The following is a 26515-nucleotide window of genomic DNA, read 5'->3' as shown; positions in this document are numbered from 1 at the left end:
AGAAAAGAACCTCCCAGGCTGTGAGCTCTGCGCTGTGATTGGCCAGCGCTAGAACAGAACAAGGGCAGACTCCGCCTACCATAACTTAGTGACCAAAATCTCTGCCTACTATAACTTAGTGACCGAAGATACCGGAGGGCATAGCGGGAGAACAGAGCGGCGCCCAGGGATAATAGTAAGTGCAGTGAGATCCCGGGGCACCGCTCTCTATGTCTGTATACTTAGTTCACAATGTCAGGATCGGTGAAAGGTCCTCTTTAAGTAGACATAAATATGTTTTAGAGATAACAGTTGCTGGGTCCAGTATTATGCATATTGCATAAATTGCCAATGATCAAAGGTCATAGGATTCATTAAATCTGAATAACAATACTATATTTATTTAAAGGGTTTTTCTGGAAGTAGAATATTGATGACCAATCCTCAGTATGTGATAGGTGAGACTCCAATATCGGGCACTAGCACCGCCACCCATCAGATGTTTAAAGAGCCTATGGCACTGGTGAGTGCTGCGACCTCCTCACGGCAAACCAAGCACGGCTCTGTACATTTTATACTTTTCTGGAGCACATGTTGTTAAATGATGTAATTGTAGGCCACTGAGCTCCCATCTGTGGCCCACCTCCTCCTGCCCAATTTTCAAAAAAGAGGTGAGGGTGTCAGAAAAAGCTAAAAAGTCACAAATGTTGTCACAAACTGATGACAAAATGTTAGATTTTTGGTGTAGATGCATAATAAATGACCCCTATTGTATCACTCCTCATGTTTAGACCTTCACTGTGTGACATAATATGTTAAGCTTCCATGCTTCTTTAAACAATGTTTTACAGTATACAATAGGAGTCGCTAATGAGATGGTTCTCTTTCTTGGGAGATACCTCTTTGCATATTCATTTCCTATGGAGCATTACTTATAAGTCTCCATTCCATGGTGCACTTCTCAGGGATCTCAAGTCTCCCGGACGTTCAGGGAGTCTCCCGCTATTAGATAGCGGCTCCCTGACGCCCGCATGTGAAACAATATATCCCGGAAAGGTTTACTCGCAGTAAACCTTTCCGGCAACCTGTAGCAGTGTCCCCTTCTCGGCGCGTGCGCACAATGCAAGAAGAAGCTGATGCCAGCAGTCCGCAACGGCGCATCAGGCTGAGCATGTGCGCACGCACGGGATCTCAAAGCGGGAGGAGGGGGAGGGAGGTAGAGGGAGAGAGAGAGGGAGAGGCGGCACTGAGGAGTAGAAGGCGGTGCTGGGCACAAACGGCGATGCTTGGGCACCTTAATGATTGACAGGTTAGTAAAAACCTGTTTTTGTTCGTGAAAGAAAGAAAAAAAGAAAACCTCCCAAATATGAGAAGTGCACCTCCCGGAAATGAGTTTTTGCAGGTTGGGATGTCTGACTTCTAGTAAGTCTCCATACAGAGCTGGTCTCTTTAAGGAGATTCAGCACCTTGTCTAGACAGCTTACACAACAAATGAATCTACATATAAAGTTGAGTAACTTTGCCTATCTCTCTGTTTACCTTGTACTGATCCAGATTTACGGTCCGCTTTATAGCTTAGAGCTGAGGGCACAATTCTCTTAATTCCTTGCTGGCTCAGTGTCTGAACAGAGCTTGCTCTAGTGATTTGCAATCTGAGAAGTGTAACCTTTAGGGCTCATGCACACGACTGTATGTATTTTGCGGTCTGCAAAACATGGATCCGCAAAAAATACGGATGACGTCCGTGTGCATTCCGTATTTTGTGGAACGGAACAGCTGGCCCCTAATAGAACAGTACTATCCTTGTCCATTATGCGGACAATAATAGGACATGTTCTATATGGTTCTGCATACGGTCTGCAAAAAAACCGGGCACGGAAAGAAAATACATACCTGTAGCATGAGCCCTTAGGCTACCTGCACACGGGTGCAGGTTTCAAAACAGAAATTTTGTGCACATTTTTCTGCGTTTATGCATGAAATCTGGACCAAAATCTGCAAGCCTGCACAAAAAATTTCTAAATCCGCACAACTGGTCAATTTCAGCACGGAATAAAAACAATGGGCCAGATTTATCATTAGCTCAGGTCAGAATAATGGAGTGAAAAAGTCCCCGAAAAAGTCCCAAACGCTAAAACTGCGCACGAATTTGCGACTTTTTTCTGCTCTGCACTATGCTCGCCAGTTTTCTGAAAGTGGGCGTGTTTTCTTATGTAAATGAATCTCTAGACATATTTACTATTGGGACTATTTAAAAAGTCGCAATTTCACTCCAGTGAGGACCATGCTTATCTTATAAGACTTTTTAATAGAACATGCGACTTTTTCATAAAAACTTGCAAGTTTTTCGTAAAGATGTGCGACTTTTGTAAAGCTGATTACTGACGGATAAACTGCTACCGTCAAACCACATTTATTACAGTCTTAAAGGGCCGATCATAAATCTGACTTGGCTAAAACTGACTTTAGCCATATGTGAAAGTGGAGTAAGCTGTCAGAGTCGTGATAAATCTGGCCCAATGTTTACATGAGATTTACCAAATTTTATTCACTTTGCTGGCACCGGATTATGCTGCAGTTTTTTGTAAGGCAAAGTATGGCCCCTTTTACACAGGCGAGAATTCCGTGCAGGTGCAATGCGTGAGGTGAACGCATTGCACCCGCACTGAATCCGGACCCATTCAATTCAATGGGGCTGTGCACATGAGCAGTAATTTTCACGCATCACTTGTGCGTGGTGTGAAAATTGCAGCAAGCTCTATATTGTGTGTTTTTTTTTGCACAATGCAGGCCCTATAAAAGTGAATGAGGCTGTGTGAAAATCACAAGCATCCGCAAGCAAGTGCGGATGTGGTGCGATTTTCTTGCATGGTTGCTAGGTGACGATCGGGATGGGGACCCGATCTTTATTATAAGGGAAAATAATAGCATTCTTAATACAGAATGCTAAGTAAATTAGGGATAGAGGGGAAAAAATAAAATAATTAAACTCACTTCATCCACTTGTTCGCGCAGCCCGGCTTGTCTTCTTTCTTCTTCTTTGAGGACCTGGGAGAAAAGGACCTTTGGTGACGTCACTGCGCTCATCACATGGTCCATCACCATGATGGACCTTGTGATGGACCATGTTATGAGCGCAGTGACGTCACCAAAGGTCCTTTTCTCCCAGGTCCTCAAAGAAGAAGAAAGAAGACAAGCCGGGCTGCGCGAACAAGTGGATGAGGTGAGTTTTATTTTAACCCTGAATCCCTAATTTACTTGGCATTCTGTATTAAGAATGCTATTATTTTCCCTTATAACCATGTTCTTAAGGGAAGAAGTTCGGGTTAGGGTCACAAAAGGTGCAACACCAAGTGATCAAAAATGCGTATGTCCCACAAAATGGTACCAATAAAACAGTCACCTCATCCTGCAAAAAATTAGCCCCTACATAAGAAAATCTCTAAAAAAATAAAAAAACTATAGCTCTCAGAACATGGACACATTAAAACATATTTTTTTGTTTCAAAAATGCTATTATTGTGTAAAACTTTAATAAATAAGAAAAAGTATACATATTAGGTATCGCCACGTCCGTAACAATCTGCTCTATAAAATTGTCACTTGACTGAACTACTCAGGTGAATGCCGTAAAAATAAATAAATAGAAACTGTGCTAAAACAACCAATTTTTTGATCACCTTGCCCCATAAAGTGTTATAATGAATGATCAAAAAATCATATGTACCCAAAAATAGTACTAATAAAACTGGCACCTTATCCCCTAGTTTCCAAAATGGGGTCACTTCTTGGGAGTTTCTACTGTAAGGGTGCATCAGGGGGCTTCAAATGGGACATGGCATCTAAAAACCATGTGGAGTTCCTTTTCTTCTGTGCCCTGCCGTGTGCCCATACAGCAGTTTATGACCACATCTGGGGTGTTTCTGTAAACCACAGAATCTGGGTAATAAATATTGAGTTTTGTTTGGCTGTTAACCATCGATGTATTAAAGAAAAAATTGGATTAAAATGGAAAATCTGCCCAAAAAGTGAAATTTAAAAATTTGATCTCCATTTTCCTTTAATTCTTGTGGAACGCATAAAGGGTTAACAAAGTTTGTAAAATCGGTTTTGAATACCTTGAGGGGTGTAGTTTCTACAATGGGGTCATTTATGGGGGTATCCACTATGTAGGCCCCACAAAGTGACTTCAGACCTGAACTGGTCCTTATAAAGTGGGTTTTGGCAATTTTCTTAAAAATTGGAAGAATTTCTTCTAAACTTCTAAGCCTTCTAATGTCCTAAAAAAATAAAATGACATTTCCAAAATGATGCCAACATAAAGTAGACATATGGGGAATGTTAAGTAATAAATATTTTATGAGGTATCACTTTCTGTTTTAAAAGCAGAGAAATTGAAATTTAGAAAATTGCGAATTTTTCAAATGTTTGGGTAAATTTGGGATTTTTTCATAAATAAAGGTGAAATATTTTGACTCAAATTTATGACTATCATGAACTACAATGTGTCTCGAGAAAACAATCTCTGAATGACTTGGATAAATAAAGGCGTTCCAAAGTTATTACCACATAAAGTGAGATATGTCAGTTTTGCAAAATTAGGCCTGGTCAGGAAGGGGGCAAATGGCCCAGATGGGAAGTGGATAATCAATTTAGTGCCCCAAGGCTGGGTTACAATATATATATATATATATATATATATATAAATGAAGAAAAATGGCGGCACTGGCTCCCAAGTGAGAAAACGGGTGCACGTCCCAAAGGGAATGGATTGACTTCCCTGATGAATATTCTAGGAAAAATGAGCGGCACTCCAGAAGTAAAAATGGTGAACCCTTTATTCACACCACTGGTGTGAATAAAGGGTTCACCATTTTTACTTCTGGAGTGCCGCTCATTTTTCCTAGTATATATATATATATATATATATATATATATATATATATATATATAGGTTAGATTTTATCTACTATTTGTGCATAGTGGGGAAAATTCATTAAAGGGGTTTTCTTGCTATTTGTAACTGATAACTGATCTTCAAGCAAATATGGTTAAGCTACTCCTAGGCCACATCACTAATTGTCGTGGATTGTAGGGTAAGCAGCGAGAAGGCTTTGGCACTCAGAGGAGTGACGGGCCTTCTCAAACAGTTGATCGACGGTCTCGGGTGTCAGACCCCCACCGTTCCAATGCTTATGACCTATCCACGCTATTTAATAACTTTTCAATAGGTGCTCAACAACCTTGTCATGGAGGTGGACCTTCATCTACATTTGAAAAATAGTGTGATTTCTAAAAACCAACTTGCGAATCCAGAGATAATACAGTATAATAGTCATAGTATTGGGTGAGTAATGCAATTCCACTGTTGGGCTGGCCCTCCAGAGTACCAGAGGATCCTGTAAGCCGGAGCACTGAAGCAAAAATAGGATCCTAATAAAACAGGGCTTCTGACCAGTGATGGCTAGTTTGCCGTGTTCGCCCGCAAACACATGCGAGCTACCATCTTAACTGACAAGTCCGGCGATGCACAGGTAAGTCCTTTTCTGTGCGCGAGCCGGTCTAAAATGAAATGCGGTCTCCGGGTGCAGGCAGTTCCGAGAACAGCCCGATGAAGGCCCCCGGCGGCTGTTCTCTGAACTGCCTGCTCCCGGTGACCGCATTTCATTTCAGACCGGCTCGCGCACAGGTAAGGACTTACCTGTGCATCACCGGACTTGTCAGTTAAGATGGCAGCTCGCATGTGTTCGCGGGCGAACGCGGCCACCTGGTCATCACTGCTCCTGACATCTAGCAGAAGACAATCTCATCTGCAGCTGATTTTGGGTCTAATAGCCTCAGTAGTGGACATACAATACATGAAGCCTGTGCAGCTGCAATAGGAAAAGGGGTCCACCAACATTTTACCAAGAAAATACCATTGTTTGCTCAGGCCTGTTTCATTGCTCATAAAGGGCTTTTATCTGATGTCGTAGCTGTTATTAGTGGATTGCAATCCAGAAGAGAAGTTGGTACACCATTAAATAACTTGCTATTAACAAGTCCCATGCCCTAACTTTCAACAAACTAGCTATTTTATAAAAGGGGTCCTCATACTTTTCTTGTACAAGGACCCTTTGTAGTCTATGTCCACCTAGAACAAGATATCCTATTACATTTTCTTGATAAGTCCTGTATGTGCCATAAAAGCAAAAATTACTTTGAAGTGGACATGAACTTGCTCTGTCCCACCGACTCTATAAAAATATCACATGATCTACCGTATCAACTTTTTTTTGTCACCTCTCCTGACAAAAAATCATAATGTCAAATAATCAAAAAGTCTGTCCTGCAAAAAGCAAGCCCTCAGACATCTATGTTGACGGACAAATCAAAATGTTATGGATGTTAGCAAATGGCGATGAAAATAGAACAGATTTTTAATAAAAAATTATTTTATTATACAAACGTAGTCATTAAAAAACTATATATATGTGGTATCGCCATAAGCGTATCGACCTGTAGAATAAACCATTCATATATACCACATGGTGAACCTCATTAAAAATAAAAAACACTGACAGAATTTTAGTTTTTGCTCACCTCATGCCCAAAAACAAGATAAAAAGTGACTGGAAAGCCAAATGTACCCCAACATGGTGCCAATAAAAACTAGTTTGACCCACAAGAAATGAGCCCTCACATAGCTCTGTCAACAAAAAAATAATAATTCCATGCTAGAAAATCCAGATGCTGCTCCTTCCCTTCTGAGTCCTGACATAGCCCCAAACAGCAGTTACCACAAATGAGAAAAAGAAAGTTTGGGCCTAAAGCCCAATTGTTTGTAAAAGAAAAAAAAGGAATTTTAATTTTCACAGCCAAATGTTATAAATTCTTTGAAACGCCTGTTGGGTCAAAATATGGTCTCTTTTTGGGGGTTTCCACTGTAGGGGTACCTCTGAGTCTCTTCAAATGCAACATTGTGCCCAAAAACCTTCCCAACAAAATATGCCCTCCAAAAATTATATGGCGCAATGTGCCCATACAGCAGTTTACGATTACGTACGGGCCTATTATTTAAACTGCAGAATCAAGGTAATAAATATTGAGGTTTGTTTTGATGTTAACTCTTGCTGTGTTACAGGAAAAATGGGTTGAGATGGAAAATCTGCAAAAAAAAGTGACATTTTTAAAAATTTCACCTCCATTTTGCTATAATTCTTGAGGAATTTTAGTTTCTAAAATGGGGTAATTTTTGGGTGGTTTCTATTATGGAAGCGCCTCATAGTGACTTTAAAACTGAACTTAAAGAGTTGATTTTGAAAATGTTATTCAAAATTTAAAAAATTGCCTCTAAAATGGTTCCAACATAAAAAAGAAATATGGTGAATGTTAATTAATAACTCTTTTATGAGGTATCTATCTGTCTTAGAAGCAGAGAGATTCAAATTTAGAAAACTGTGAATTTTTCAACATTTTCTGAAAATTTTGCATTTTTTCATCAATGTAACTTTACCACTAACATGAAGTACAATGTATCACGAGAAAACATTCTCAGAATTGCTTGGATACGTTAGTACCACATAAAGTGACACATCTCAGATTCGCAAAATTAGGCTTCGCCAGAAGTGGGGGAGGGGGGGAAATAGCCTGATCTTGAAATGGTTAATCCTTGTAATCAACGTTGATAACTTTGTAGAGATATTCTTTTGCTATGACTTTCTTAAATTTTCTAAAAAAAAAAATATATATATAATAAAATCTCAATTATTCAAGTTTGACAATGTCCAAAAGGGAATGCATAGTTGTTGTTTTTTTAATTGTTGACCAAAGGACATATTTGGCCTAATTAACATGTCACATTTCCTCTGTCCTCCCTCAGGAACGGCTTGGTGTAAATTAAAGATTGTAAAATGGTTGATCTGGAACAGTTCATTAATTAAAAGATTTAGAAGCAGGTGAAATAAGGATGAAGATTTACGATGTGTGTTTGAAGTCAGGACTGTGTGCCTTAAACACATGACTGAGATTAAATGATTTCTGGAGTACAAGGCAGCTAATTAGGAAATCCCTGCTAATCCTGCCTCTCGCAGTACACAGACTGGGGTGCACACTTTGTGTCAATTAGTGCACGTGTCATGTACTTAAACTAACATAACATGTCTTCATTGACAAAGTGACTAAAGATATTCATGAAGCAATGCCTTATGGATCTGAAAACACAGCGCAGAACATTTTCCCTGCAATAGTCGTAGGCTCTCATTCATTTTCCTATGTGAACACTGGTTTTCAGACAGTATTTTACTTAGTAGTCATCTTATTCTTCCTATGCCAGTTCTGCAAGAACAGAGACAAAGTTGGGGTCATTTATCAAAGTGGTGTAAAGTAGAACTGGCTTAGTTGCCCAATCAGATTCCACCTTTCATTTTCCAAAGGAGCTGTGAACAATGAAAGGTGGAATCTGATTGGTTGATATGGGCAACTAAGCCAGTCCTACTTTACACCAGTTTGATAAATTACCCCAATAATGTCTCTTCAGTAGAAGTACCTGCCAAGTAGGGATGTAGAGACAGATTTTGTTTAACTGCATTGAAGCTTTTCGTTTTTTTCATATAAGTAAAAATTTAAAGGGGTATTCTGGTTGTGTGACGAAACCCCCTATCCAAGGGACAGAGATAACTATTAGATTCATGGGAGTCCCCCCAGTGGGACTGGGCTGTTCTTGGCTATCTTCAAAACTCCATGAGAAATAAATGATCAGCTGCTATGTTCCTTTTGGGGGTCTGACACTTCTTGGCTGTGTTCTGGTTCCTAGACGCTTTCACTTTGAAATAATTCCACTCACAGTTGATCATAGAATATCTAGGAGGGATGAAATTTTGTAAACTGACTTGTCCCAACAGTGACATCCTATAACGGTTACTGAAATTCAGTGAGTTCTTTGGAATGACCCTTTTGTTCATAAATGTTTATGAGACTGCATGGCTAGGTGCTGGACTTTATACATCTGTGGCAATAGGACTGAATGAAACATCTCAATTCAATGTTTAAGAGATGTGTCCTAATACATTTGTCCCTATAGTGTATGTCTGACCTTCCAGTGATGCAACACTGGAGAAATTCTAAATCAAAAATTATCTCTGACCCAATGTTTTCTTATCTGGTCAGTTTTGTTCCTGGTGGCTTCAGTTTTACAGCGGAAGTTGGACAGAAAAATGTTGCATGCAGAATTTCACAGATCAACTTGTCATCAGTGGTGTTCGAATTAGGACAGAAACTGGCTGGACACAACTGATATAATGTATATGAATCCAGCTTTAAAGGGGTTGTCTGGTCAATATATGGAAACTAGTTTGTATAATGGGGAGTAAAAAAGGGAGTTTGTATAATGGGGAGTAAAATGGGGGGCCAGTCAACCCGGAAAAAAAAAAGTAACAATCAACTAAGTTTAAGACCCCAATCTCTTATTTATAGGTTAGAAACTTAGCACTGATCATATAGATAATGGCACAACAGGGTCATTAGAGAAGGTGATGGGTAGAGAGCAGTTTCAGGGTACAATACATCTACCACAGGCTCTTCTCTAGTTGACTGAGAGCTCATGCACACAAGCATGTGTGCCCGTGCCTGTGCTGCGGACTGCAAATAGCAGTCCACAATGCACGCCCACAGTCCGTGTATATGCTGTTTCTGGGGTGCAGAGGTACGAACCGAAATCCCACGGAAGAGCTTCATAGTGCTTCCGATCCATGCCTCTACTCCGCACCACTCCGTATCTTGAGGATTGCAGACCCATTCAATTTAATGGAGAGTGCACAAGGCCGGGGCCTGTATATTGTGGACCCGTTGTTTGCGGGCACTGGGCACACACGCTCGTGTGCATGAGTCCCGACAAGTGTTTTCCCAATCAGTAGTTTTAAGAAGAGGCAAGCATGCCTTGTGCCTGGCTCCATTCTTATCTGTACCAAAAATATATTTAAAAAATCTAACCTTTTCCCCAGTAGAACAGGAGTTTGAAGTATTTTTTTTCTCTAATACAGCTGAGATGAAACAAATTATGGATTGAATCATAGATGAAAAAGAATGCCATCACTTTTACACATTGCCACTTTAAATGAAATGGTAGAACCCTTTTTTCATTTACATATATGCAAATGTGGTTTCAGCAGGGAAATTTCGAAATAAGGGTTCTTACACACATGAATTTGGCTATATCATTTGTTACCTGCCAGAAAAGTGCTTCTAGGCGGGCAGGGGGTTGGCACCTGCATTTTTAGTGAAGTTTCCTTGTGTTTCCTGGTATTTTTTGCACACAGTATGGAAGATTTATCAAAACTAAAATAAAAAATACAGTTGCGTGCATAAGGCCTATTACACTACACTTGGGCAGGATTTGCGCCGATGGATGATAAACACATCCATCTGTATTCCTTATCGCCAGTCTATTACACAGGCCGATTCAAAATGAATCTGGGAAGAAGATTGCTACTACAGTCGTTCCTGTTTTAGTTAGTTCTGTTGATTATCGGCAGCACATATCTGATTGCACATGGAGATGTGCTAAAGATAATTGTGCATGTTTAATCCTGATGAAAGATGCAAATCAGCAGACAAACCATTAAAAGATGGGGTTATTTCTTGAGGTTTCCACTGTACTGGTACCTCAGCACTTGCACGTTTGCAAGTTTGACATGGAACCCAACCCCATTGGAGTAAACCTGTGTTTCAAAAGCTAAATTGGAGTGGTTTTTCTACCTTTAACCCTTGTAAAAATAAACACACATAGGGTCAAAATGCTCATTACATCCCCATATTAATTCCTTGAGAGGTGGCTTCCAAAATTATTCCTTTGAGGGTGTTTCTTATGTTTTAGCAATTTAAGGCCTCTGCAAACCTGAAATGGTGCCTGAAAAACCGACCGAGCCCAAAATCCACAAGGTGCTCCTTCAATTCTGTGGCTGGTATTTGAGGCAAGTAGCACTCTAGGACCACATATGGGATCTTCCTAAAAACTGCTGAATCAAGGTAATAAATGTGGGGTTCTAGTTTTATTTTATCACCTTTTTTGTTCCAAAAAATGTATTAAAACTGAAAAACTGCAAAGAAAAATGAAAACTTCCACTTTTGCATTAATTCATGTGAAACACTTAAAGGGTTAGTAAACTCGCTAAATGTCATTTATGGGATCATTTATGGGATCATTTATGGGGTGGGGGTGTTTGTGAACTGAATTGGTCCCTAAAAAAATTTGATTAGGAAATTGTTTTGAAAGTAATTGTAACCTCTCCAAAAAATAAAAATAAATGTACGATTTAACTATGATGTCAACATAAAGTGGACATGATAAATTACTAAACTAGTAAACGCTATGGATACATTTAGCATTTTTATTATTGCATTGTACTCATTTTGAGCTAAAATCATTTTTTTCAATTAATCTTAATTAAAAATGTTGAGCCCCTTTATCTGTACAGACTTGAGATTCTCTAGTAGCATGCTCTGTGTTTTAGAACTATGTTCTGTCAGTCAGCTCAACTTACAGTTCCTTATCTCTGCTCTCAGACCTTATAAAAATGTATTATAGCTCAATTCTTATCTCACTAATAAGAATGTGGCTTAAATAAGTGTTTTTGAGTTATTAGTAAGTTAGATATAAGGGCTATTAGATGACTGGCACAAAGTGAAAGTGCGATTCTCACAGCTAGGCAGAAGTTAACCCTTTATGACAAAGCTGCTGAATATTGAAAAAATAATTTTAAGCCCAAGATGAGTAAAATGCAATCATAAAAAATTGTCCCGAAGTTATTATTTTGTGAGCTATGTCTATGTCAAAAGCAGAGAAATACAAATTAAGAAAATTGCTAATTTTTTTGAAATTTTCTTTCAATTTTAGATTTTTTTTAAATTAATTAAAAAAATATATACTAACAAAAAAATAAATAGATATATACTAACATAAAGTATGATGTGTCATGAAAAAAAAACTGTTTCCAAACTGTTTGGATAAGTATTCCAAAATTATTACCATATGAAGTGACGATTTGAAAAATGGGGCTGGGTCCTGAAGCCCCGAATAGGCTTCATCCTTAAAGAGGACCTTTCACTAGTTTAAAAACCTAAAAACTAACTATATCAGTGGGCAGAGCGGCGCCCAGGGGTCCCCCTGCACTTACTAGTATGTCTCGGCGCCGCTCTGTTCACCCGGTATAGGCTCCGGTGTCTGCAGCTCCCTCTGTTGTACTGGGTGGAGTTTTTGTATTAGGCGTGTCCCTTGCTGCAGTGCTGGCCAATCGCAGCGCACAGCTCATAGCCTGGGAGTCCCAGGCTATGAGATGTGCGCTGCGATTGGCCAGCGCTACAGCATGGGAGAATGAGACGACGACAGGTTCCCCTGGGTGGAGCCTAACTATGAAGATTCCGGAGGCTATAACGGGAGAATGGAGCGGCGCCCAGGTATAACAGTAAGTGCAGGGGGATCCCTGGGCGCCGCTCTACATGTCTGTATAGTTAGTTTAGATGTTTTATTCTGGTGAAAGGTCCTCTTTAAGGGGTTAGAATATAAAAGTATTAATAAATGGCCAAATTGCCACTTTCTTATGTTGTGTCTCCTCCCCCCCCCCCCCCCCAAAAAAAGTGATCTAAAAGTCATGCATAACCTAAAATGGTGTCAATAATAGCTACAGGGTGCCCCATAAAAAAGAGACTACCTGGCTCTATAGATTGAAAAAAGTTAGGGTTGTCAGAATATGGCAATGCAAAGGAAACATTTTTTTTTTAGTTCATTTTTTTTTTACTGGACACAAACAATTTGGTATAGCTGTAATTAGGGATGAGCGAATCAACTTGGGTTGGGAAACCGAGTTCGGGAAAAGGTATTTAATGTAGAAACTAATTTTTGAAGTTATTACCTGAAGTCTCGCAAGACTTTGCGAATTAATAACTTTGGCTCATCTGAGCCAATGCATTCTAATACTGTACAGAGCGCTCGCTCCGTGCTGTATTCAAACTGAGTTTTATCCGAATAGACTTTGGATGTTTCATCCAAAGTCGATTCGCTCATCGCTAGCTGTAATCATATTGACCCGTAGAATGTGTCTTTTTACAGTGAATACAAACAAAACCTGTAAAGCAAAGGCACAATTGCATTTTTCCCAATTCCACCACATTAATATTCATTTGGAATATTAAATGGTGCCTTATAAAGTACAACATATGGATATGTGCATGGAAAATATAAAGGTTATGGCACTTGGAAAGCGGGAGAATAAAAAAATGAAAAATTGCTGCAGCAGGAAGGATTTAAAATATATTACATTTTTTCACAGAAGGTGTTAAAATCACTGAAGACTATCTCAAATTAGAGTATTGGGGTTCCCCAATCCCATATTGCAGCTGCTGTGAATTAAGAGGTGGCCACACATGGTAGGTTCTCTTCATTCACTTCTATGGAAGTTCTGAGAATAGGTGAAAAAACATGCTTGGCTTTTTTCAGAACTCCACTAGTAGTGAATGAGAAAAGCAAGCCTACTCTGTCAGTACTCCATTTATAGCAGCGTTTGGATGGGCATCAGGGGATCCTGTGGGTATGCCATAAACACCCAGATGGGAAAAGCCTAAGGAACTATTTGGTATTTAAAATAAAACAATGCACATTTCATGAATTGCATTTTTAGGGCTTTACCTAGGATGATTCTTGGGTAAAGTTGCTCTGTACCCTTTAATGCTGGGTCAGAGAATGGAGGCCAGATGTCCAAAAGATCAGAAGGCAGAGTGGTGAGCTTGTTGCTGGAGATGTCCAGGTATGTGATGTTCTTTAGGTAGCGCGCTGCCTCAGCTGGGATAGTTGCTATCTTATTGTTATGTAGGTCCAGGATCCGCAATCGAGGCATCTCCAATAAAGATTCCCATGGAAAAATTGATATAAAATTTCCATCTAGACGTAATTCATGCAGCTGCTTCAGATTGTAAAAGCTGCTTGAGTCAATGCTAGTAATACTGTTGTAGGTGACCCAAAGATATTTCAGATCGACCAGGTAATAGAAGGCTTCAGTAGGTATTCTACGGATAACAGTTTTTTCAACCCGAAGTTTAACAGTGTCCACTGGAACGTTGATAGGAATGTCAACCATGTCAGGATCATTGCACAAAACAGACCTGATAAGGCAAATAAAAAGACAATGATGTTGGGTAGATAACATTTGCACACATCTGAAAGTCAACAGGTAGTTAAACAGTTAAAAAATAAAATTAATTACAAAAAAGCATATTTTTTGTGCTGCCATGTTTGGAGATTCGTAGTTGTTAGTTTTTAGTTTTCTGTCAACTGAGTTGTGTTATTTTTTTCCAAGATGAGTTGATGTTTTCAGTGGTATCACTTTCAGTCGAATTTACTGATCACCAGGGGCGTAGCTATAAGGGAAGCAGGGGAAGCGACTGCTGTGGGGCCCAAACTCAGAAGGGGCCCACCCAGGAGATGGACTATAAGATTTTATTATCAGGGCCCCTCAACAGTATTATTAAATGACATTATATACAGTAACACAGTAAGAAATGGACTGAGTGACTGCCGGGCCTCGTCTGAGAGTGTGATCTTGACTATCTACGTGAGTGGGGGTTGCACTGGAGGAGGGGGTTGCTTAGAATTTTCTAGGGTGGGGGTCCCTTTCAAAAATTTGCTGTGGGGCCCAGTCATTTCCAGTTACATCATTGGGTGATCATTTTTCATTCCATTGCTTTTTTAAATATTAAAATATTTTTTAACTAGGGGACTGGCCCATGTGATCACTTTACCGGTATAATACATTACAATACTTCTGTTTTGCAGTGTATTATGCCTGTCAGTGTAATGCTGACATGCATCTTATTAGGACCTGCTTCTGGTGTACTAAGGTGGTACACCTGGGGAAACTTAGGCTCCCAACTGCCATAACAACCCTTCAACATCCTTTGGTTACATCAAGGTGTAGAAGGTGGGGGTAACCCATGACTTGAATGTCGAATGGCTTGAATGGCTCCTATCGCCGATCCTGGTGGCAGCAGCATAGTGTTACAATATATGTTGTAACTGACTTCCCGACCGTGTCATACTTTTCTGGTGGATGTCAGGAAAGGGATATAAAGCAGGTTTGTTAAAAATTCAGTATTAGAAATCTAATGTATGCCTAAAAGGGTATGGATTAAAGAAAAACATGGCTGCCAAAAACACCTGTCCATGGCTGGTGTCTGGCATTTCAGCGCAGCTCCATTGATGTAAAAAGGGACTGAGCTGTTATACAACACATAACCTGTGAACAGATGTGATACTGTTTGTGGGGGAGAAAAAAAACTTAAGTATTAACCCTTTAAGCAAATCAGTGCATTAAGTAGCTTTAGGGAGATATTTTAATCGCATACATAAACTTCAGAGGCATATTGCACATAACCATCCCTACACTATACTTCTGAACCACCCTACACTATACTTCTGAGGTCTTGCTTTACTCTTTCTTCAACAGCAACTATTAGGGTCCACCATGGCCACACAATTTAAATTGTTGGTGGATCCCTATGAATTTACAATGTCCTATAATAAAATGAAATCACATGTTCTCTGCATATAAGCAAAGCTGCACATATTATTCACCTGTCTGAAAACTTCATATCTCTATCTATCTATCTCATATCTATCTATGTATCATCTATATATCTATGTATCATCTAATATCGCTATCTATTTATTATCTATCTATCTTATTTGTGCTGTTCATTTACCTATCATGTACTTACTTTGCCCCAGTTCCATCACTCCTCCCATGAAAAATACAAGTGCACTGTGAAGGGCAGAATGCCTCAAGTTTGGCAAAAATCTGTACTGAAAAATAAAAGAATATATAGAAAATCATGGCTTCTGTTCAATTAGGAATAAGTCACCCAATGTTGAGACTTCATTGTCCAAGCCATGCAAGTAGCCTTCAGAGAAATGATGCTGGGAAGGTACACCCTCATTTAGTAATAGGAGATTACATGAGATTAGCAGAGATCTGGAGTTACTTAACCTTCAAATGTGTTCTCCGGAGGACTGCAGGGTCACGCCGTGCATACATAACGGTGGAGTGTCATTCCATCAAGTACGTCCTACACCGATGAATGACACATGGACTGATTACATTGATGTAATTGTAAAAAGTATCTTCATAGAGGTAGGTACCTGCATATGCCACATGCATGATTATAGGGATTAAAACTAACTCAAACAGGACCAGCCCAGGTTATTAGTGGCTCCTTGAGTGAAAGATTCTACGTATTCCACTCCTGTGAGACATTTGTGGAGTACAGATGAAACTCGAAAAATAAGAATATTGTGCAAAAGTCCATTGATTTCAGTAATGCAAATTAAAAGGAATTGCACTAATGCAGCTTAAAATTAGAATTTTGTGAAAAGGTTGGATATTCTAGGCTGAAAGTGTCACACTCTAGTCAGCTAATTAATCCATACCCCCTGAGCAAAGGGGACCTCAAAATTGTGACTTTGGGGTTTCATAAGCTGTAAGCCATAATCATCCAAATTATAACAAAGGCCTGAAATATCTCGCTTTGCATGTAATGAGTCTGTCTCATATGTTAGTTTCACCTTTTAAGTTGCATTACTGAAATAAATGAACTTTGCACAATATTCAAATTTTTCAGGTTTCACCTGTATGTCTACCCAGAATACAAGGCCCCCTTTACCCAAGCTCTGTGGGCCCTGGCATCTGTTTAGGTCTACCAGGTACTAATGCAGCCCTTGCCCTTGAACGTGTGCAGCGACTTCTTCCAAGCAATAAACCATTGTGACTACATAAAGCTGCAGACCAGATTTTATTTTATGCAAAGCAACAGATTCTTGGCTTTCAACAATCAGGACCCTTTTTCTCATAGTCAGATTTGAAATATTGGCAGCCAAAAGCCTTCTGTTTTTGATATTCGTTTTCAAATCACATATTGATGACCCTAACTCAATATAAGGACCTAAAAGGGTTATTCCACGAGTAATGTAAAAAACTGAAAACTTATTATCTATTACATGACAATCTCTTTCTAACAAATCTAGATCCAGCCCTGTGCCTCACGTGGATCCAGAGATCTCCCCAATCATTGCTCAAATTTCTCTGCTGGATTTATTTCAAGATGGCAGCTCAGGGGACGTGTCCTTTATCAGGGGTGTGTCCTTTCTGCTGCAGCTGGTACCAGTTGAAGGATGGAACTGAGCATGTGCTTCCGTCTCAGTGAGCTGGACAGAGAAATTAGAAAAGCAATAGGTGGGCCTATACAGATAGATTCCATTGAATAACTCAGTGGATATACTAAATTACAAAGGTATACATATCCAGGTGCTGGTTTGAAAACTGTAGAATATTATTTGGGACAACCCTTTTAGGTTAGTGTAGGCAGATTTTAATATGTTACCTTTATTTTTTATTATAAGCCCCAATGCTGTCCAGCCCCTAAAGGAACCTTGACCACCAGTATGCCTGCATAAGTATCAGACCAGAGGGCAGCTGCACTCCTACCTCAAGGGATTTTATGTGTGTGTATAGTGTGAGCAATAGGTAAGTATTTAGAAGAAATAGGCTGATTTCATACACAGTTTATTTGAACTGTGTTTTTAGGGGGGTACAGGGTAAGATATTAGTTTAAAATCTATAGTGAATGATGAAATTCACTACAGACAAAGCGTTTTCGTTTTTGCATGATGATTTTTGTAATGTTTGTATTTGTGCCATTTTGAAACACTGCATGCTCTAGGTTTTGCATATTTTCATGTTTCCCATAGGAATCTCTATGGGAGTGTAAATATCACCTAAAAAATGTAAAAAATTGATTTAAAAAAAAACCTGCATTTTTTTACCACAAAAAAATGCATACAAAAAATAATGTGTGAAATAAGCCTAAATTTTGTTGATGTGAACAAGATCGAAAAAGTGAGACGTAGGGCACAGTCTTTGATCCATAATAATATGCATAATATTAATCAGTTCAGGACCACCCATGGACAGTCTGGACAGTCAGGTTTTATCTCTACAAAGATGTTTCTGGACATCCTCACAAACATGGCAGCTGTATGAAGATTGTGCAGCTGCAGGAGCAGGGAGCGGGTTGTCAGTAAAAGCTACTATTCCCATAGAGAAGGCAGAGATTTTTTTATACGTTCCCTGCCTTCCCCATTGCTGTATGCACAATGTTTAATGAGCATTATGTATTCAAATCAGGCAGTAGCAATGTTGATTCCTGCTTTGGTCCTAGTAAACTTGTAATGAACAGGTGACTGTATGAGCTGCTGGGTCTTAGCAGACTTAAACATTATGGCTTTTGAAGTGCCATGCACTAACAAAAACATGAAAATATGTCTGGTCAGGAAGGGCCTAATCTTGAACTGGGTTATCTGTTGACTTATATAGCTGGGCATACACATAAGATTAAAGTAAACAGTATCATCCTACAATCTTATGTGTATGGGGCCCTCCTGTTGGACAGTCTGTAGATAATAGTGGAAAAAGGGATTTCAACATGTTTGATCCTTTTTTCCTATGATAGATAAGCTGCTATCAGAGGTATATGGCAAGTGCTTCTTCACCTCTACCCATTGAAATAAACATGCTTGCTCTGCCAAGTGTGCATGTGTACAATCAGGAGATATAGCTGTTCAAACAACATATACTTTATGTATACAGCTACGAGGTTCACATGAGATTCTGAGGCTCATTCATATACAGACGTGACATCGCTTACAGATGGGAAGTATACTTGACAGTCAATACTGGCCAGGTCAAGGTGCCCCCTATTAAAGATCCTCAGATCAGACCCCCATATCAAACCTCAAGAGATCCCCCATCAGACCTTCATGTCAGACCCCCCATATTAGACCCACTGTGAGACCCCCATATCAGACCTCAGATCAGGACTCCATGTCAGACACACTCCCCATATGAGACCCCCTTTAGATCTCCATGTGAGACCTCAGATTAGGACTCCGTACGAGGCGGGGCTCCCATATCAGACCTCAGATCAGACCTCAGATCAGACTTTAAATTAAACAAATTAACTCACCTCTCCTGCTCCATCAGCAACCTGTCCAGTTGCACTCCCTCAACTTCTCTGGGTCCATTCACTACGTCCTGGCATTGTAGGTAGTCAGCACAGTGAAGTGTAGCCCCAAGGAGACCAGGGAGGAGGGACATACATCGCTTCACCTCCCGCCTCCTGCACACTAGCGAAATGGAAACCACTAGTATTCACTTTATAAGACGCACTGTATTTTATAAAGTGAAAAATGCAGTGCCACTGTGGCTTAGAGGCCAGTCGCAACTGCGACCCCTATAGCTACGCCAGTGGCAGTGGGGCCCCCAGGAGCAGTGGGCCCCAACAACCCTAACTTGACACATATAGAATAGTGTCCTGTGTTTTTAAATTTTTTGGAATTACACATACATTTAAAGTGTACCTAACCTTTTGAACAATTTTATTAAGTGAGCGCTGTAGTGGCAGGAGCACACATCATTGTCTCTGCCTGGGCCTGCTCCTCTACGCTGAAGCCTGGCACAGCTCGCCTGATGTGGTATGCAGAGCTGTTAGCAGAGCAAAGTGAGCACAGGCTGGACCTCTGAATAGCACATTGCGGCTCCAGCCTGTGCCTGCTCTATTCCTGCCTGGCATAACGCATCGGACATGCTGTGCCAGGCTTTAGCAGAGCAGGACGGGCAGAGGCAGGCATAGCGTTGTGTGCTCCTACCAGTACAGCGTTCCACCGTGGAATCCGTACTCCCATACACCAGTGATATGTCAGCAGTGTACGAGTGTACGGATTCCAAGGCGCTGTAGACACTTGAACCTCTGCTATTTTGTAAAATGTGAAAAAATAAATAAAATTGTTCAAAAGGTTAGGTACATTGTAAATGATGTATTGCCCCTTGATTACATAAGAACAAGGCTAGAAAGTTAGAATATGATTAATCCTTTTCACATCCAACCACCATGTTCCACCAGTTCGCAAAGACATGTCAGCTCTGCAGGTTTTTGTAAACATCTCATTTCACGTGATATATCCTCGCTGTTTGTGTAGTTGCCATAATTCATGGCTGCCTTCACATATCGCATACCAGGAATATTTGTACAGCACTAGTCGTTCCTATCCCTGGGTCCGTATATCAGGTACTAAAATACAAATAGTAAATTGCTGCTACATGTAATAATAAAGAGCTATAAAACGACTATAGTTTATTTGCTTTAATGTATGTGGAAGTGAAAGTACAAAAATATTTATATTCTAAAAAAAATGGTCTGCATCATGCTGCCATCCAGCGGATGAGGGACGACTGTGATGGCCAACAGTGCATGCTTATATGGATTGGGGAAGAAGCCACATACTGTGACATCACTGTGTAATATAACTTTCCCATGACTTCAGTGCTTATTATCTATGTACTGTGACATCACTGTGTAATATAACTTTCCCATGACTTCAGTGCTTATTATCTATGTACTGTGACATCACTGTGTGTAATATAACTTTCCCATGACTTCAGTGCTTATTATCTATGTACTGTGACATCACTGTGTGTAATATAACTTTCCCATGATGTCAGCGCTTATTATCTATGTACTGTGACATCACTGTGTAATATAACTTTCCCATGACTTCAGTGCTTATTATCTATGTACTGTGACATCACTGTGTGTAATATAACTTTCCCATGATGTCAGCGCTTATTATCTATGTACTGTGACATCACTGTGTGTAATAATCCTTTCCCATGACTTCAGTGCTTATTATCTATGTACTGTGATATCACTGTGTAATATAACTTTCCCATGATGTCAGCGCTTATTATCAATGTACTGTGACATCACTGTGTGTAATATAACTTTCCCATGACTTCAGCGCTTATTATCTATGTACTGTGACATCACTGTGTAATATAACTTTCCCATGACTTCAGTGCTTATTATCTATGTACTGTGACATCACTGTGTAATATAACTTTCCCATGATGTCAGCGCTTATTATCTATGTACTGTGACATCACTGTGTGTAATAACCCTTTCCCATGACTTCAGTGCTTATTATCTATGTACTGTGACATCGCTGTGTGTAATATAACTTTCCCATGATGTCAGCGCTTATTATCTATGTACTGTGACATCACTGTGTAATATACCTTTCCCATGACTTCAGTGCTTATTATCTATGTACTGTGACGTCACTGTGTGTAATATAACTTTCCCATGATGTCAGCGCTTATTATCTATGTACTGTGACATCACTGTGTAATATACCTTTCCCATGACTTCAGTGCCTATTATCTATGTACTGTGACATCACTGTGTAATATAACTTTCCCATGACTTCAGTGCTTATTATCTATGTACTGTGACATCACTGTGTAATATAACTTTCCCATGACTTCAGCGCTTATTATCTATGTACTGTGACATCACTGTGTAATATAACTTTCCCATGATGTCAGCACTTATTATCTATGTACTGTGACATCACTGTGTAATATACCTTTCCCATGACTTCAGTGCTTATTATCTATGTACTGTGACATCACTGTGTAATATAACTTTCCCATGACTTCAGTGCTTATTATCTATGTACTGTGATATCACTGTGTAATATAACTTTCCCATGACTTCAGTGCTTATTATCTATGTACTGTGACATCACTGTGTAATATAACTTTCCCATGACTTCAGTGCCTATTATCTATGTACTGTGACATCACTGTGTAATATAACTTTCCCATGATGTCAGTGCTTATTATCTATGTACTGTGACATCACTGTGTAATATAACTTTCCCATGATGTCAGCGCTTATTATCTATGTACTGTGACATCACTGTGTAATATAACTTTCCCATGACTTCAGTGCTTATTATCCATGTACTGTGACATCACTGTGTAATATAACTTTCCCATGACTTCAGCGCTTATTATCTATGTACTGTGATATCACTGTGTAATATAACTTTCCCATGACTTCAGTGCCTATTATCTATGTACTGTGACATCACTGTGTAATATAACTTTCCCATGATGTCAGCGCTTATTATCTATGTACTGTGACATCACTGTGTAATATAACTTTCCCATGACTTCAGCGCTTATTATCTATGTACTGTGATATCACTGTGTAATATAACTTTCCCATGACTTCAGTGCCTATTATCTATGTACTGTGACATCACTGTGTAATATAACTTTCCCATGATGTCAGCGCTTATTATCTATGTACTGTGACATCACTGTGTAATATACCTTTCCCATGACTTCAGTGCTTATTATCTATGTACTGTGACATCACTGTGTAATATAACTTTCCCATGACTTCAGTGCTTATTATCTATGTACTGTGACATCACTGTGTAATATAACTTTCCCATGATGTCAGCGCTTATTATCTATGTACTGTGACATCACTGTGTAATATAACTTTCCCATGACTTCAGTGCTTATTATCCATGTACTGTGACATCACTGTGTGTAATATAACTTTCCCATGACTTCAGTGCCTATTATCTATGTAATGTGACATCACTGTGTGTAATATAACTTTCCCATGACTTCAGTGCTTATTATCGATGTACTGTGACATCACTGTGTAATATAACTTTCCCATGACTTCAGCGCTTATTATCTATGTACTGTGACATCACTGTGTAATATAACTTTCCCATGATGTCAGCGCTTATTTTCTATGTACTGTGACATCACTGTGTAATATAACTTTCCCATGACTTCAGCGCTTATTATCTATGTACTGTGACATCACTGTGTAATATAACTTTCCCATGATGTCAGCGCTTATTATCTATGTACTGTGACATCACTGTGTAATATAACTTTCCCATGACTTCAGTGCTTATTATCTATGTACTGTGACATCACTGTGTAATATAACTTTCCCATGACTTCAGCGCTTATTATCTATGTACTGTGACATCACTGTGTAATATAACTTTCCCATGATGTCAGCACTTATTATCTATGTACTGTGACATCACTGTGTAATATACCTTTCCCATGACTTCAGTGCTTATTATCCATGTACTGTGACATCACTGTGTAATATACCTTTCCCATGACTTCAGCGCTTATTATCTATGTACTGTGACATCACTGTGTAATAACCCTTTCCCATGACTTCAGTGCTTATTATCTATGTACTGTGATATCACTGTGTAATATAACTTTCCCATGACTTCAGTGCCTATTATCTATGTACTGTGACATCACTGTGTAATATAACTTTCCCATGATGTCAGCGCTTATTATCTATGTACTGTGACATCACTGTGTAATATACCTTTCCCATGACTTCAGTGCTTATTATCCATGTACTGTGACATCACTGTGTAATATAACTTTCCCATTATGTCAGTGCTTATTATCTATGTACTGTGACATCACTGTGTGTAATATAACTTTCCCATGATGTCAGCGCTTATTATCTATGTACTGTGACATCACTGTGTAATATACCTTTCCCATGACTTCAGCGCTTATTATCTATGTACTGTGACATCACTGTGTGTAATATACCTTTCCCATGATGACAGCGCTTATTATCTAAGCACTGTGACATCACTGTGTAATATAACTTTCCCATGACTTCAGTGCTTATTATCCATGTACTGTGACATCACTGTGTAATATACCTTTCCCATGACTTCAGTGCTTATTATCTATGTACGGTGACATCACTGTGTAATATACCTTTCCCATGACTTCAGTGCTTATTATCTATGTACGGTGACATCACTGTGTGTAATAACCCTTTCCCATGACTTCAGTGCTTATTATCTATGTACTGTGATATCACTGTGTAATATAACTTTCCCATGACTTCAGTGCTTATTATCTATGTACTGTGACATCACTGTGTAATATAACTTTCCCATGACTTCAGTGCCTATTATCTATGTACTGTGACATCACTGTGTAATATAACTTTCCCATGATGTCAGCGCTTATTATCTATGTACTGTGACATCACTGTGTAATATAACTTTCCCATGATGTCAGCGCTTATTATCTATGTACTGTGACATCACTGTGTAATATAACTTTCCCATGACTTCAGTGCTTATTATCCATGTACTGTGACATCACTGTGTAATATAACTTTCCCATGACTTCAGCGCTTATTATCTATGTACTGTGACATCACTGTGTAATATAACTTTCCCATTATGTCAGCGCTTATTATCTATGTACTGTGACATAACTGTGTAATATACCTTTCCCATGACTTCAGTGCTTATTATCTATGTACTGTGACATCACTGTGTAATATACCTTTCCCATGACGTCAGCGCTTATTATCTATGTACTGTGACATCACTGTGTAATATACCTTTCCCATGACTTCAGTGCCTATTATCTATGTACTGTGACATCACTGTGTGTAATATACCTTTCCCATGATGTCAGCGCTTATTATCTATGTACTGTGACATCACTGTGTAATATAACTTTCCTATGATGTCAGCGCTTATTATCTGTGTACTGTGACATCACTGTGTAATATAACTTTCCCATGACTTCAGTGCTTATTATCTATGTACTGTAACATCACTGTGTAATATACCTTTCCCATGACTTCAGTGCCTATTATCTATGTACTGTGACATCACTGTGTGTAATATACCTTTCCCATGATGTCAGCGCTTATTATCTATGTACTGTGACATCACTGTGTAATATAACTTTCCTATGATGTCAGCGCTTATTATCCATGTACTGTGACATCACTGTGTAATATACCTTTCCCATGACTTCAGTGCTTATTATCTATGTACTGTGACATCACTGTGTAATAATCCTTTCCCATGACTTTAGTGCCTATTATCTATGTACTGTGACATCACTGTGTGTAATATACCTTTCCCATGACTTCAGTGCTTATTATCTATGTACTGTGACGTCACTGTGTAATATAACTTTCCCATGACTTCAGTGCTTATTATCTATGTACTGTGACATCACTGTGTAATATAACTTTCCAGAAAACCACAGAAATAAGATAATAATGCACTTAATAAAGCAGATGCAAGCACTATATATGGACTAAGTCCTCACTCTGATATGATAATGTCTGAGACACTTAGTCAATATATTTTGATCAAAACACATCTAAGCCCGCCTACCGAGCGTCAAGGTGGTCTCAGGTCAGGCGGGTCCTACGCTAAACCTACCTAAGCCGTTGGGCTTCTATGTTCAGGAGCGCAGACGCCGCACATATGGTGTGCTGCTCCTAGTAACCTCAATGTGCATCAAGCAACCAATGGGAGGAGGAGCAAGCACAGCCATATGTACCACCTAATTAAGGCGCTCATTGGATAGGGGAGGGGGGCAAAAGTGCAGAGGAATGCTACTCCCAAGGATACTAGGTGCGCATTCACACTTGAAGGTGCCACTCCCTCAAGCAAACACTACATAAACAAACAAATCACAGAAAAAACTAAGATAAAAACATCCTGCACAATATGATACAAGCATGACTTTAGTGCTTATTATCTATGTACTGTGACATCACTGTGTGTAATAACCCTTTCCCATGACTTCAGTGCCTATTATCTATGTTCTGTGACATCACTGTGTAATATAACTTTCCCGGGGCGTGGCCTGACTGAGAATGTGAGCGGACGCACGGCTCTGAGCTCCCGGCTGCTCTATCCTGTATATACTCCTTCCACCCAGGCTCGGACTGGCCCACAGGGGTACAGGGGAATCCCCCGGTGGGCCCCTGAGTAAAGTGGGCCACTAGTCTCCCACCCCCTGCACAAGTGGCACATAACACTGTAGACTTACTGCACTACATACATATATTCAATGTACAGCACCTCAACCAGCCTATGTTAATATAAAAACTTGTTAGATTATTTATTATATTTAAATGCATGCGTACGGTGGGCCCCCAAATTAAATTTTACTGGTGGGCCCTAGGTACCCCAGTCCGACACTGCTTCCACCAGATTGCTGGTGCTTTCTTTACCTCACGCCTCTAAACAACCCGCAGGAGTTCTGCTTTTGTCCGGCTGCAGTATGGGGCGGCAAAGACCACGAGAGAGGGACGGAAAGGACGGCGATGGTGCTACTCCGCAGAAGCAAGATGGCGCCCCGCTGGCAGGGAGGCAGGCGGATGTTGCGGCGCACCTGGTGAAATTTACACGTGTGCCTGCTCCGATGCCCCCCACTCCCGAATCGGGAGCCCTTACCAGTGACTGGCCGCCGGATCCTGTAGTTTAGGAGCCCTCTGATGCTGCTCATGCTGTCGCCCAGGTCAGTGCTAGCACTCTCAAAATGGCGGAGCTGGTGCCTGAACCCACTATGAAGGACGTTTTTGTGGCTGTGTCGCAATGTAATTCTGCATTAACTGCACTAACTACCTCTGTGAGCAGCTTGAAGGAGGACGTAGGCCTTATTCGTCAAGACATGAGGCAAGTTAAGGAACGGCTGGGGGAGATGGAAAGTCGTAGAAGTGTGCTGGAAGATCAAATGCCTCCTGTTCGGAGGGACATGCAAAAAGTGATTCA

General features: G+C 39.8%; 1 protein-coding gene across 1 annotated transcript in view; it reads right to left on the bottom strand.

The window, feature by feature from the left end:
* LRIT3 (leucine rich repeat, Ig-like and transmembrane domains 3) overlaps positions 1-26249 on the bottom strand; it is a 41739-nt gene extending 15490 nt beyond the window's left edge. The window contains exons 1-3 of the mRNA XM_044277346.1: positions 26198-26249; positions 15724-15808; positions 13640-14112 (exon numbers count right to left, since the gene is read on the bottom strand). Coding sequence (XP_044133281.1) covers positions 13640-14112; positions 15724-15808; positions 26198-26249 — 610 coding nt within the window. The remainder of the gene's footprint in view (positions 1-13639; positions 14113-15723; positions 15809-26197) is intronic.
* Positions 26250-26515: the final 266 nt, after the last annotated feature.

This window comes from Bufo gargarizans, chromosome 1 (assembly GCF_014858855.1).
Source record: "Bufo gargarizans isolate SCDJY-AF-19 chromosome 1, ASM1485885v1, whole genome shotgun sequence".
NCBI lineage: Eukaryota > Metazoa > Chordata > Amphibia > Anura > Bufonidae > Bufo > Bufo gargarizans.
Note: the sequence above shows the minus strand (reverse complement) of the source record. Positions and strands in the feature narration are given on the sequence as shown.